This window comes from Drosophila busckii, chromosome 2R, assembly GCF_011750605.1.
Source record: "Drosophila busckii strain San Diego stock center, stock number 13000-0081.31 chromosome 2R, ASM1175060v1, whole genome shotgun sequence".
Lineage (NCBI taxonomy): Eukaryota > Metazoa > Arthropoda > Insecta > Diptera > Drosophilidae > Drosophila > Drosophila busckii.
Genome location: NC_046605.1, coordinates 21092220 through 21107321, shown reverse-complemented (window position 1 = coordinate 21107321; position 15102 = coordinate 21092220). Strand labels below are relative to the sequence as shown.

The 15102-nt window shown below is 36.7% G+C and overlaps 2 protein-coding genes across 4 annotated transcripts; both read right to left on the bottom strand.

The window, feature by feature from the left end:
- Positions 1–4: 4 nt before the first annotated feature.
- On the bottom strand, positions 5–2599 carry LOC108595203. Of its 3 annotated transcripts, none has more exons than XM_017980390.1 (3): positions 1889–2562; positions 888–924; positions 5–333 (listed from the first exon to the last, which is right to left on the bottom strand). In XM_017980390.1, the coding sequence occupies exons 1-3, from the start codon at positions 1896–1898 to the stop codon at positions 72–74; spliced, it is 309 nt and encodes a 102-aa protein (XP_017835879.1). In that variant the 5' UTR covers positions 1899–2562; the 3' UTR covers positions 5–71. The 3 variants fall into 3 exon arrangements, 1 of the variants encoding a protein (XP_017835879.1); XR_001915007.1 differs by lacking the exon at positions 5–333 and having other exon boundaries at positions 888–1579; positions 1889–1943; positions 2003–2594; XR_001915006.1 differs by lacking the exon at positions 5–333 and having other exon boundaries at positions 888–1579; positions 1889–2599.
- An 8939-nt stretch (positions 2600–11538) lies between these two features.
- Positions 11539–15080, bottom strand: LOC108596753 (alpha-catulin). Its single transcript, XM_017982832.1, has 6 exons — positions 14915–15080; positions 14393–14573; positions 12863–14334; positions 12470–12787; positions 12198–12404; positions 11539–11910 (listed from the first exon to the last, which is right to left on the bottom strand). Exons 1-6 carry the CDS (start codon positions 14948–14950, stop codon positions 11785–11787), a joined length of 2340 nt encoding a protein of 779 aa, XP_017838321.1. The 5' UTR covers positions 14951–15080; the 3' UTR covers positions 11539–11784.
- Between the last annotated feature and the right edge of the window lie 22 nt (positions 15081–15102).

Genomic DNA, 15102 nt, shown 5'->3' with positions numbered 1-15102 from the left:
CGACTTGCTAATATTCATATACTGGTGTATACATATATATTATTGTATCCATTGTCTGAGTATTTTCTGAGCTAGACAAGCGGGTTCAATATACCAAAGCTGACTGAAGCTTTGTCAATCTCGTCAAAGTTACGTTTAATTTTATTGCTCCAATTGTTCTTATTGTAATACGAATCTTTTCTTACTAACATAGGATGTGCTGCAATGGGGTCATTGATGTTTTCTTTCCAACTTGTGCTGTTTATGGCAGTTTTCATGTAGTTATGCGCCTTGTAGTCCGGTTGCTTACAAAGCAGACATCTGAGTGTTTGTTGTTTTCCAAGCAATATCATTCTGTAATTAGATAAATTTAGCATTCAGCTTTAAGCCTTTGCAAAATGTATGCATGTAAGGCCATGGATAAGGCAAAGTTGGCCGCAGACAACTTACTAATACACTTTGAGTAAAACTCGCACACTCACTCACATAGCCATGCATACTTGGCAGTGAAGAAGCTCCTGTTCAGTTCGCTGTTCATTTTTTTTTTATAATTTTTTAGTTTTCGGGGCGTAGTAAAACGTTTAAGGCAATTTAGATCTGCGTCGGCTGTAGAAGTCTCTACATAGGACTATAAGGACTTGACATCTTTTGATAATACAGACAGACAGACGAGGTCCAATCGATTCCATTTGCCTCGCCGACAAGTTAAAGACATTCTTTTCAATTTTTATACACTTTGACATTTTTATAAAAAATGGAAAAGGGTATTATGATGTTCTGCAACTGTATGTAACAGAGAAAAGGAGGCGTTGCAGACCCCACAAAGTATATATATATATATACTTGATCAGCAAGACAAACTGAGTCGATATATCCATGTCTGTAAGTGATCAATAATATTTGCTTACCTTACTATAAAGTCGCCATGCAAACTATCCAAGTAAGCTTAGACAAAATAATATAACTTGATTATTTAAAGCATTAAGTAGATAAGACTGCTTATTACTCCTTTCAGAAGATGTGATATATATATATATATAAAGATGTGACTATGTATATGTACATACATATTTAAGTAAAACTGCAATACATACAAGAGATGGACACGGATCTGTTAAGGTTTTTATGCAAACCCGGGCCTAAGCTAAATATCTAAAGTCCGGGGGGCCAAAAGTCACAATTTAACACTAACTTATATCGATTGATAAAATTAGAAAAAAATTATAAATAATGTAAGTCATATATGTGTATTTATTCATTAGAAATCCGATATTGGCATAATAATTAGGATAATGATATGCGTGTAATGCTTTATAAGGCAGACCGGGAATTGCTAATGCCTAAACATTATCTGCTATAAGTTGTTCTTGTCTCTTTATTAGATGCCCCCCACCAAGGCTATCTAAATTGCGTTTGGGAAAGCTCTTTAAATTCACTTTAAGATGTTGTTGATAGAGATATTTTTTTGGATTCGAGAGTTCAAATTCTTTAAATAAAATTATGCTCAACAAATCTTTCAGAGCAAACGCTTTGTCGTTTAAGTACGCCGAATATTGGAGAAACTTGATGTAGTTATTGGAAAGCTGTGAAGTTGAAGTATCTGAAGTAAAAAATGAATACAAAAAATACATACAAACAAATATTGTTGGTGAAAGTAAAAATTGCAAAATCATTAAAACTTATTATATATATATATATCCTAAATATTAAAAGCTAATTAATTTCAAATAAAATGCACTTATACAAAAAAAAATTTGTATACTTGTGATATATTTGTATGTTAATTTTTATCTGAAAAGTTGGCACATTTAGTTTAAAGGGCATCAGACCTATTACTTTTATATGTATATTATCACGAAGCATATGCTTAGTGACATTATTCAAAAACATTTGTTTAAATTTTATTAACCTTTTAGCATTCGAGAATTTTTTAAGGACTGGATAGTCCTTTTTGGACACTAAATCTGAAAAAAAAAGATTTAATTAATTTGTAAACAGCCAAATACCACATATTTGGTTAAACCTATCACTAGTAAACTAATTTAATTGTTTAATATCAAGTCACATTGAAGAGTTCTAGTAGACTGAGCTTCTTGCACCGAGCATTGCTCTTTTTATACTGCACTAAGTTTATAGAGGAGCAACAGGGGGTGGTTAAGAATATTGTGGCAAACCACAAAAAAAAGCTTACATACTGCAAACACACACACACATTCGATAACAGAATTGAGTTGCAATGCCACTTCATGCGTCACTGCCACCATATTTCTAATAAATTATGGTAAATACTTCTACAAACACAAGCTTTAAGCAAATATATAAGGGCACATGCATACTTGCGAACATATGATGGACATTTCAGAGCATATGGTTATTGGTACTACGTACGCCACAATCTAAGCCTGATGTAAATTCGTGGTTACAACTAAAACCTATGAAAAATTTATATTTTGGTGAGCTACCATAAAGCGAAACCTAAATCGAGTTTGTAATACCAAAAGACCGATGAAATTGAGTAAAATTAGAGCTAAATTAAAGTGTCTGCAGAAGAGTTAATGCTGCTAAGATCCAGAGGATACACAGTGGCGTAATCTGAGTTTAAATTTCAGTCTGAATTTGTCTACGTACATATGTATTACAATGGATGGTCCCATCAAAATAATGTGTTTCACAAAACATAGGTTATAGGTTAACAGCACTAAGCATACAACACGTATATGCTTAGTGTTAACAGCGTATCTTAGCTGCTGCGTAAGCGCGCGCACTCTGCTTACTATATGGAAAATAGATTGTTTTTGAAAATGGTAAGCCTTGATGTTTGCTTAGATTTGAAATTTTACTGTTTAATAGTGTGGGCATAATTCGGATTTATTTGATTTGTCAGAAGTGCGGAGGAACATTTTTAAAAATAATAGTGTACTCCTTCGAAATTTGAACTTGATGTTATAACTTGAACAAAGCCAACTTGAAATATATTTCGACTGGGGATTGGTGAAAGTAGTCCTGAGTAGTTACTGAAGAAGCGAAGAGATATTTGTGCATATACATAATTCTGCTTGTTATATACAATTATATATATTTTATAAATGTTATATAAAAACTAATAAGACCTAAATATATATAAGTATAGTATCTTACTTGTCTTGTTTATCGATGTTTATTATTAGTACGAATTGATTAACAATTGTGCCGTATAATCTATGCCATGTCCAAGGCTTAGACCATTGCTTTTTAATCTATTTATCAATGATCTGCCCTCAGTCATTGTGAATTCAAAAGTTTTAATGTATCTGCAATAATATTTTCTTTTATTATACTCCACAGCAGCAGATAAAAAATCAACTAAATTAACTTTATATTTCATTTTCAGATGAAATCTAACGGACAGCACTGATAGTTTGTTTGTCGTTTGTAGGCCGTGCGCATTGTAATATTTGTCAACACAAATTTTTTTTTTTTGTTTAAGAGGCTTTAACTGGGTTCCAGGAGTTGATCTACCATCTTATACTAATCATCTACTTTTAATTAATCTTCCATCGTTAGCTAACCGCCGTATTATGTTAGGCGTCATGTTATTATTAAATTAGTTAAAGGGGAATTTAACTCCTCATACTTGTTGAGTCAACTTAATTTCTCAGTTCCTGCTAGTATACTCGAAATTTTGTTCCTTTATACTAACGTTTGTACCACTCATTATTCACTGCATGAACCCTTCGAATACTCTGTGCTGATTACAACAAACTTTTCTCTGTTATCAACTCAGAGGCCTCTGCACGATTACTAAAAGAATCTATTTTAACTTTTAACTATTAATAACTAACACTAACCCAACCTGAATGGTTTTCCCAATCCTTCCAACGACTGTTGGGTCTGTTTACCAACTCCCATCTATAAGTTTATCAATCTAAACAAAAACATAATTTTAAATAATTTTTAAATTTAATTAAATATTTTTTGTAATCCTTTTTTTTATAGTCGACTGTACATAGTTGACATTAAATAAATAAATAAATAAATTTGCAATAATCATAGCCACATTTCATCCGTCGAACCCGACCGCACTGTAGGAAAAGTACAAGGACGTTTTAATAGACGATCTCACTATTGCCTGGAAACTGAATCTTACGAAATTGTGCAAAGGTACACGTTTGTCCGTCAAGAAGTTGTTTTTTATTTTTTTTTATTAAGCTTAGCTGTTTTTTATTGAATATTCTCTACTAGACTAACAATAAGTATACAAATACAAATACAATAACTAACAAGTGGACAGGTTAAAGTTGGGCGCCACCAACAATTAAATACACTTTGACTAGGTATCGCAACAAAACACGCATGCACTCACAAACACATACACACAAAACAGCTATCGCGTCACAGCTCGTTTTCGCTGTAGCGTCAGGAGCGACGCAGCCGCTTCAGCAGCGTCGTTTGTATGACGCCGTCAGTCAGCACGTGCACCCCGCTGTGTATATTGAAAATTCCAAATGTAAATAATTCCTAAGGTTATTTATCCGATTCGTTTTCTGAAATTGTTCACAATCGGTTCGAAAACATGACTAGGCAATTTTGTGATTTATTTCAGATTTTCTTACTGTCTTAAATATTGTTTTTTTCGATTTGCGGGGGAAGGGGGAGGAAGCAAATAAAAAAAGAGAGAGAGTGAGAGCGAAAGCGATTGTCCTGGATATAGGAGCCCCTACATACCAAATTTGGTTGTTCTAGCCTCTTTAGTTGCTGAGCAAACACGCCACTCATACTGCCTTATATCGAACATGGCGACCATGGCTATATCGACTCAGCTCGTCGAGCTGATCAAGAATATATATACTTATGGGGTCTGCCCTGTTACATACCTTTATGGGGTCTTTGCACAACTTCATGATACCCTTTTCCAATTTTTTCACAAAAATGTCAAAGTGTATAAAAATTATCTAACAGTTCTTTTGGACGGTTTTATGATGAACGTTCCTGGGTTGGTTTGATTGCTACGACGAAGATGGGAGATGCTGCACAGCCTTGTTAAGCCTCGTGCGATTGGTTAGCAGCTATTACATCTCTGATTGGTTGAATATTTAGGTCTTTCTGTATGTTTTCGTTTCGAACGGTACCACGGTGCCCCTGTGATAGGTCTAAGGATTTTTGACTGGACTCTCTGGACAATATCAATATTGCTACTGCTGGCGTTCCCCCATAGCTGGAACCCATAGGTCCAGATGGACTTAAGTACGGAATTGTAGAGCTGGACCTTATATTCAAGGCTGAGAGAGGACCGTCAGAAATTGCAGAATTGCATCTCACTGCAAATTTCCTGTCATATAGATACGACCCTAATAATTTGTGTGAATTATTAGGAAGCGTTGCTCTGATCTTATGCTTTAGTCCTTCTAGCCAGACTCTATCGAATGCTTCGGATACATCTAAGAATATTGCAGTGCATATTCTCGGTTTTCGAATGCGCTTCTTATTTCAGATGTTATGCGATAGACCTGCTCGATAGTGCCGTGTTTTTCACGAACCCCAAATTGATGTGATGGAGATTTTGTTATGGATTCTTAGATATGGATTTATCCGAGTCAGAAAAAATTTTTCAAAGAGTTTTGATAGGCATGATAGTAGGCTTATGGTCTGTAATGACGGATGTATTTTGTCTGATCCTTTGTTTGGCTTTGGTTCATTATTATTATATGACTTTTTCGATCCTCTCTGGAGTAACAACTTGGTGATGGCATTGAAGAGTTGCGCGAGGGTGCAACTGCTCAATAATAATTTTTGGGGTTATTTGGTCGAAGCCTGGTGATTTTTTTTTTTTTTTTTTTTTTTTTTTTTTTTTTTTTTTTTTTTTTTTTTTTTTTTTTTTTTCGGGTTCAAGTGATTTTTGATGATGTGTGCGATTTCGTTTGGGCGAAATCCATTGGCTCTTGTTGAAGCTGAGAGTCCACTTGTTAATGTTGGTATTGTGAATGAATTTGTGACAGGATTTGGCTGAAACACATTTTCAAGGTGTCCTGCAAATGTTTTGGCTCTGTCTTCATCACTGCGGGTCCAGCCGCCTAGTTGGTTTCTTATAGGCATCACAATTTCTGTTGGTGGGCATAGTGTTGGATGAGCTTTCCACAGTGAGTTTTTCGCAGAAGAGGATGATAGTTGCTGGATGTAGCGATGTTGACTATTTGCTTCTTGTTGTTTTAACGCTTTGGTAAGCTTGCGGATGGCGTCTTTAAGCCTTTGACGTGCATATGGTGACCTGTGAGACTGCCATTCTCGTCGTAGGCATCGCTTTTCTAGAACGAGTTGCTCGATTTGCTGATTTGTCTTCATTTGAGTGTAAGGCGCTTGTGCGTTTTGAGGAGTTGCAATGCGGGCTGCGATGACAAAATTGGACTCGAGTGTTTTGATAAGGCTGTCGATATCATCATGTGCGTTGAGGATTTAGCGTAATGTGTGAGCTTATATATTTCCTATAGCAGATCCATTTTGGTTTTGTGTGAGGTCAATCTAAGCGGTTGATCATCAGTTACTCGATGACTGAGTAAATTAATTAGGACGGGTGAGTGGTCAGATGAGAGATGTGAGAGACTTTCGGCACTGATCAAATTTCAAGGTATATTTTTGGTAATTGCGAAGTCTATCAAGTCAGGCAGTTTATTTGGGTCTGTTAACCAGTATGGTCTACCGGGGGAACCGTGTTCGAGTGTGTTGCTGGCTTTTATAATTGTATTATAGAGCTGCTTTCCTTTTGGAGTCACAAGGCGAGATCCCCAGTGTGCGTGCTTTGCGTTGTAGTCTCCTGCTGCTATGAAATGGTCTCCTAGTGATTCGAAGAACTGCATGAACTCTCCTTCAGTTATGGTGAAATGAGGGGGGCAATATACTGCGGCTAGGGTAAGTTGTTTACCACTATCCAGCTTTATTCTTATTGTTGTGGATTGTAAATAATTTTCTGCGAGCTCCTTGTAACGGTGATGCTTGATACGGTTTCTGATCAGGATCCCAGTCCCACCGTGTGCCTTGCCATCGGAATGGTTTGTTCCATAGAATGTGTAGCCTCTTAAATTAAAGTTGTGTATTTTTGTTCGTCAGATGTGTTTCTAACAATAGCATGACGTCAATGTGTTTGTCGAGCAGGAATTAAGATAACTCAAGTTTATGTTGTGAAACGCCATTAGCATTCTACGTGGATATACGTAGAGAAGCCATTGATTATTTGGACTGATGTGAGACTAACATTTGTATCTAGAGATTCTGATTACGCATAAAATCTTGCATAGTTGTCCGCATGAAGGACATGAACTCCAATACGCTTTGTTGTAGGCTAGAGAACAGTACCTCAAGGTTATTTTGTTGGTGCTCCATAGGCTGTTTAATGGTTTGCCATTTCTATCTCAGAGTGAGGTAATTTTGAGTGCAATGTATTTGGGGCAGTGGATTCCAATCCTGATTTTAAAGCGTCTGCAAATATTACATTTTTCCTTGTTGAGGATCCCGAGTCAAGCGACGATCTGGTTGCCGACGAGAAGAAGACGTCTGGGTGTGATTTAGATGGTGTAAGCCGTACATTTGCGGAGCGCGGCGTGTTTACTTCGCTGAGGATCGACTTTTTGCTCCTATATATTGGACAACCTCTGTAGTTAGCTGTGTGATTACTACCGCAGTTGCTGCACCTTTTGGTACTAAAGTCGTCTTTGCTTGCTAAGCAGTGTGCGGAGTCGTGAAGCTCTCCACAAACTATCGCACACGGCACGGAGTGTGCAGTATGACCGCGTGTGGCCATATTCTTGACAATTCATACATTGTACAGGGCAAAAAAAAAAAAAAACGTTGCGTTTATGTGGTTTCTTCTACAGTGATTCTACGATGCAGTAGAAAATGTTTGTATATAGGGTGCACTTCGTTTTTTTTTAAGAGTATTGTTGTCTGGCTCCAGCCTTCAGCCTTGAAGAGCGGTTGGGGCCTTTATTCCCTTGTTTAAGATGTTGAACGACCGTTTTTAGCGTTAAACGCCAATTTCATGTGAGCCTGAGTTATTTCTGCAGGTGTTACATCTTGAATTCTAATGCCCTTTAAAGACCACTTGTAACCCTTACTGCTTTTTAATTGATACGTGTAAAAATTTAGTGTCGCTTAGATGCTTGGATAATATTCTAAGGCTTTCTTCTGACTTCGTTTGAACTTTTGTTTCACGAATATTACCCCGTACAAGGGAAATTATGTGGAAGTTGTCTTGTCCAATGAGGTATATAATTTTGCTCACAAGGGCATTGGAACTTTTCTCCCCTATATATATCGGAGGTGGCTTTGGCTTCTTTTTAACGTCTTCTTCGGGCGGCAGATCATCTGAGTTGTCTGCTAGAATTTAAAATCTATTGGTGGTGTTAAATTTTTCGCTTGAAGCTGCTTTCATATTGCTGCGGGTCATTTTCGCTCTTGGCATTAGGGGGCTTAACTTCCGTTTAATTTGAATGTAGCGATCCATTCCAGTCTGCACGAGCGGGGCATCGCTTACGTTGTTGGTCGAGGAGTTGGCTTTGGTTGTCCAATATATAAGGAGCTAAAAAGTCGAATCCACTAGCGAGTAACCACGCCGCCAAGGGGCCCGGGCCAGAAATTCCACTTTAGCTCTGTTGATAAAAAAAATTATTTTGAACTTATACTATTTTCAGCAATTAATAGGCAAGTTAAATAAGAGGTTTAAATAATATAAACTACTCATTGTGTTGTGTAATATTTTTTGTAAATTCAAAAAATAAAAGAAGATAGGTCAAAAATGTGGGCCCCCGAAGAGAAACCCTGGCTACGGTCCTGCATAGGGGGCTTGTCTTGCCGCCGATGACACATAGGGAGCAGAGAACGGCATGAGTGTACGCACCCCTAAAATCGCCATGTTACTTACATGGTGTTACCCACCAGAGAACGGCAATTGTGGCACTTTTTAAGCACAATGGTGGCACACACAAAAATCAAGTGCGAGACCATACGCGCACAATGACAACTCGGGAAAAAATACGCACACGGACACAACAAAAAAATTGCTTGTGCGGCGCACCCAAGCAGCGCACAAAACACCCAGAGAGATCCGAGAAAAGGTCCCGTTGTGTTTTTTACCCACAACGAAGCAAGCGCAAAGGAAATTTGCGCGAGGTGATCGGCTAGCCATATAAGCATAAGCGAGAAACAATATCGCTTGCTATCTCGCTCTGTCTGCATGGCAGCGACGGCGACGCGGCAGCAGGTAGCGAAACAGAAGCACGCAGACAATTTTGACCCTTTTCCTGTGTTTTGCTTCGGGAAAGAATTGCTGCGCAACAATGCTGCTGAATATTTTTTCTACGCACAAGTCATTGCATGTGGTCTGAATCACATTTCGGCTTGTGTGTGGCAGTACTAATGGGTACGCGTTGTGTTTTTCGTGGTGCGTGCACTCTTGCCGTTCTCTACCCACACAAGCAGCCGAATTTGCGGCTCTTGTTGCCCGAAAATTTTCATAAGCCTTTACAAGCCTTTTGCTGGTAAGTCAAAAAGGCTCGAAAATGAATGTGAAGAAACACAAAAAAAAGGTCATGCTATTTTTTACTCGCCTAATGTGCGCGTTTCTTTCGCTACCTGCTGTTGCGTCGGCTGCCAGTGCAGACAGACCGAGACAGCAAGCGAGATTTTTTTCTCGCCTATGCTTATATGCCTGCTGATCGCATTTTGCGTGTGCGCACATTTTCTTTTGCCCTTATTTTTCGGCACTTGAAACATCCAGGCTTGTCTTGTGTATATGAGTAAAGGCATATGCCTCTGTTTTGCTTGCGCGCGTATTTACCCACACCCATGATTTGTGAATGCCACCATGGTGTCAAAAAAGTGCCAACCCTGCCGTTCTCTGATAGGGAAGCGAAATGTTGCAACGATGGGCTTGAGCGGGCACTTTGCGTCTTTTCGCGTTTTATATTTCTACTATTATTAATCAATAATTTAATTCTTTAATAATATTTAGTGAGTTTTCATCGCACTTAGCGTCTTTTCGCATTTTACACTAGTTATACACTCTCACTGCACTCTGAACTTGTGGCTTTTATATTTTTTTCCGGAGTTCTATAAAAACACGTCTGCACGAAGCTACACGAAGCTGATGAAAAGGAAAATTTAAAGGAAATTCCGATTATTCCAACTGATCTTCCATTCCAATTCAACAAGATTCAGTTCCCCGTTCGATAGGCATTTGCAATGACAGTCAATAAATCGCAATGCCAATTGTTAGAAGACTGCGGGATTAATTTAGAATTTCCCTGTTTTTCGCACGGCCAGCTGTAAGTTGCCGTCTTCTATGATTTTTTTGCGCCGGAAAAATATAGTATATCATATCGCGCTCTACTAAATAAAATAAATAAATTTGTAATTTTATTTATCAGTGTTTGACTATTACCCTGGGGTTATATAAAGGCGATTTTCATTTTAAAAAAATTTATACGAAAAATCTACTACACGCTGTTTGTGTCCTCGATTCAGAGAAATGCCACATAGCTTTCACATCATTATATTTGACTTGGACAACTTACTTTCCTTTTAAGTGAACGTTTTGCCCATGTCATATGAACAAGGAAAATTAGTAAATTTAGTTGAAGTAATCACAGTTTCACCGTTCAATTAAAATTGAAGTGGACACAGTTTTTAATTTGGTGGCAACTTTTGATGTGTTATCTTTAAGTTTAAACCCTTTAACAGCCACAGTAAATCTTATGCTCTTTGAATAATATTTACTTAAATTGATTTTTTGCTACGTGCTTGCAGATAAAAAAAAGCCACAGCTATTTATCTACCGAAATGAATAATTTGTATTCCTCATATTTTTTTAAATATGCAAATAAGTGTGGTTTGCTCTTCACAATCAAAGAGGTAAGAGTTGGTAAGATACCAACTGTCATGTAACCTAATTGTTTTGGCGGGCATAATATTTATAATTCTTGAATTCAAATTGCAAGGGTTGAGTCCCAAAAATTCTCTTTTTTCTGGTCTATGAAATATAAAAATAATAATTCAGAATTATCTTTGAAAACATTTCAACAATAAGAAAAATTTAACGGCATTTTATACACTTTGGCACTTTTGTAAACGCGGACACCATATTTTTGGCTCCAATTTTATATATATATAAATATACATACATTATTTATATACTGCTTGTGTTCGTTTCAAAAATGTTAAGCCTAATGCTGCGTTTGGTGTTCTCTTTTTGTGCTGCCTGTTGTATGTACGGTGCCCAATTGCACCCCATAATAAGAATTCAGTAATATCATAATTTTTGTAATGTTCGTATCTTCAAGATCTGGGTGCAGCGGTTCGGCATTAACGGGATTGCAATATTTTGAATAAATTTACGTTTGTTAAAATATTAACCTTTGAAAATTTTCTTTCCTCCGCTCTCAATATAATATATTAATTTATCTTAATTTTTTATTATTTGTACATGAATTGTGCATCACTCTATTATTTCGGTTTACTAAATCAAAGCACGAGATGTAAATATTTTTAATAAAGAGTCAAAGACATAAACCTCAATTTTTGTAGTTAAGTAATTTGATGATTGAATAAAAAATGTCATGTACTTATGATTATGTGATACAATGCTTAGAAAAAAGATTGGGCTCTTTTTTAACACAACATTTGTTTTAACATACACATACATACATACAAACTTGATTTACATATATAGACTCCTAATAAACTATGACAGACAATTTGTAAATGATCAACTTAAAACAATAAGAATGAGACTCTTGTCCTTCTGGCGTCACCCTTGGCTCTTCGAGCCATCCCGTAATGTCACATGCTCCCCTCGCTACTGCTCGTTGTTCCTTTTGAATCGCACATGCCACCGCTGACGCTATCATCTCCTCGCACAGAGCCCGATGTTAGTCCTCCAGTGATTCCGGTTAAGTTTAGTTTGTACTATTTACATAAATAGTATTTTTGAATATTAGTATATACTTTAATTGTTTAATTATTTTGCTTTATGAATGCAAAGACTTAATAGTTGCAACATTTAAAGGCGAAATAAAAATGAATATTAAAAGCTTCGCATACGTACACTATATAGGAATAGTTAGTATAGATATTAAAGAAAACTGATGCGTTCTTTCTTTGCCACAGTCTTAACAAAATCAAAAATTTTACCATGTTAAAAAATTATTAGAATATTTTCAAAATAAAATATAATAATTAAAATTACTAGTTACCTTGTTAGCGCATTCAAAGCATTTAGAAACAACTTTGTTAATAACATTCATGAGATTCTTGGTTTCTCTTATAACGTGGTCAACTTTTACAAATGTGGCAGCTTTTCCAACCGTATGATCCTTTACCGTAAACTGAAGTGCTTGTACAAATGTCGGTACTCTATCTAAAATACCTAAAAGATCCTTTTTGTTATCACTAGCTGGTACCTAATGAAAATATAAATCAGATTTAATATTTTATGGCTAATAACTTTTCAATATATGTATTGTACCTGATACGAAAAATGTCGAAGTACTTTATAAAGTCGATTGGCTTCTTCAGCAAAATATTCCGCCTGAGTAAATAAGTCTTGGGTGGTTCTTAGTGAGCCACTACCCTTTGTGAATTGATACATTAGAAATGCCATAGCCGACATGTTCTTTGCTCTCTTCAAGATATCATTGTCATCCGATAAGTCTTCCGTCCACTTGGATTGAATGGCTCCTGCTTCTCCGTTGCTTTTTGCATCCATGCCTGAATATTCTTCCAGCTCTCCCTCATCTGTGCCAGGTGCGAATGGCTTTGTTGATTTTACTGTGGCTTCACATTTCTAAAAATAAAAATTAAGCACATTAACCAAAATATTACGTACATCTACACAACTGTGAGTTGAACTTGTACTTACCCCTACTTGAGTGTCAACTTCTGATTTACTTGTGTCTACCGATACCAGAATCTTTTTGGCAATCATTGAAATCTCATTTATCAACCACTTCCACATATCTGAAAATGACTCAAAGTTCTCATTTGCAGCACTGCTATTTGTATATTTCCACAATATCTTCGCCGCAATAAACACCTGCGGTCCATATATTCTCAAATTGATAGCCAAGCACTTGGCATGCACCTGAAGTCGCTCTGTGGGCGCAATGTGCTGCAGCAATTTGCAAATGTCAAAAATATGATCGCAGCAATCGTGAAATTTACTGGAGCACTGATTAAGGTTCTCTAGATCATGTGATACGGCCAGTACGTGAAAGGATTTCACAATTTTTGTGCATATCTTAAGCGATTCTTGGAACTCAGCGATTTGACTAGACACAGAAACAACCAGCTGCCTACACAGCTCTTCAAGGCTACTTAACATCCCTACCTCTGGCTCTCTGCACTTCAATTGAATATTATCATGTGGTTCCTTCAATAAATTATTCAAATACATATCAAATTCGAGCTTGCAATTGTCGCAATAGGTCAGTATGTTCTTTCGATGTTCGTGACTTATATAAGGCGAATCTGTAAAGTCATGTGCTTTCTCAAACAACTTATCGAATGCCAGTGTTAAATCCTCCTTGAGGTCTAAGCTTTCGTAGCTCAAACGCCTTTTGTAATTTGTGTTATTAATCATGGGCGCCAGGTTCTTGTCTTTATGGTAATTATCACTTTTCCAAAGGTCGTCGTCAAATAATGAGTTAAAGCCGTCAGAGTTGTTGTTGCCCTCGCTATTGCTGTTGCCATCATATTGCCTCATCTGTATCTTATACTTCTTAATGAGATTAATGATGCGCTTTATTGTCGTGTAAATACTTTCATTTTCGTAGTTCGTATTGCAGCGTGCATTGCGAAACGCCATATGCTTGGCTGAATCAAAAATACTGTCCTTAATCACAAAATGTATCAAGTCCATCGCACGTCGTATTTGACAAAATACTGTGTCTCGATTTTCCTTGACTATAACGCAGTCACTGTGTATCAAACTATTTTTTGACGATGTCAATAAAATTGATATGGATTTCTCAAGAATCTGACGCGCCGAGAACATTTGCGCTCTTCGACGCTCTTCTTTAAGCGAGTTGCGGTGATGACCCGTGAGGTAGGCTAGTTCAATCATTTCCGTGCCGAATATTGAAAATGCACGCACAAACTCTGTAAAATTCATTACAGACTCTAGTTTCTCTAAGCTCTCAGAAGCCCGCTTTTTAGCTGTTAACAACTTTTTCACAACAATAATATCAACTAGCAACAGAATTCTGGTAATTGATGAAAGCAGGGATCTGGCTGCTAGGATTATCGCACCGTAATCTTTCAACGGCTCGATGTGATGTCGCAGCTCCATGCCTCCCAGGGGCGATACGTCGCATAGTTGCTCAATGGATTTACCTATAAAAAAAATATTGCTTTGTATTTCGCTTTAACCCTATAGCCCAACAAGGTGTACCTGCATCTCTTGCTTCCTTTGCGGCATCATACATATCCGCCTTGATATCAACATTTTCTTCTGCAATTATCTCTCCAATGGTTATGAATCTCTCCACAGCTATGCTCAATGAGTGCCCAATGTTTCCAAATGTAGACATAATTTGTTCGTTATCAATATCCCTAAGCCTATAGCGTTGATTCTATGTATCCATAAAAAAAGCAAGCCACTTGTTGTTAATAAGAATTTGTTGATGGAATGTGATTTTAATAGAACTCAAAAAAAAGCCACCGAGCTTATGAAAGCAAATATAAATTAAAAATAGTTATAATAATTTAAAACATTATAATTAAGTTTTGGAATGCAGCCTTTTACATTTTTTTATTAAAAGATTTTTCGCCTTTAGTATTGATGTTTATAAATTTGTTAATATGATCATTAAGTATTAAAATTAAATGCGTTACACCTAGTTATATTTACTGATAAGCATTAGGTTTTTTTACTTCTGAATAGGGTTTACCAGTTTCAAAAGCGTATACTTACATTAACATCAAGTGCAGATTGTGTTAATCCATACATATTTAGTATGATGCGGACGACAGATTGTCAATTGTTTGAAAACGCGTTTATTTGTTGGCCGAGCATTGTTGTATACTTTGAATTCAATTTTATTGATTTTCCAATATGTAAACGTAGAACATATGAGATACTGTAAAAAAAAACGATTTTAT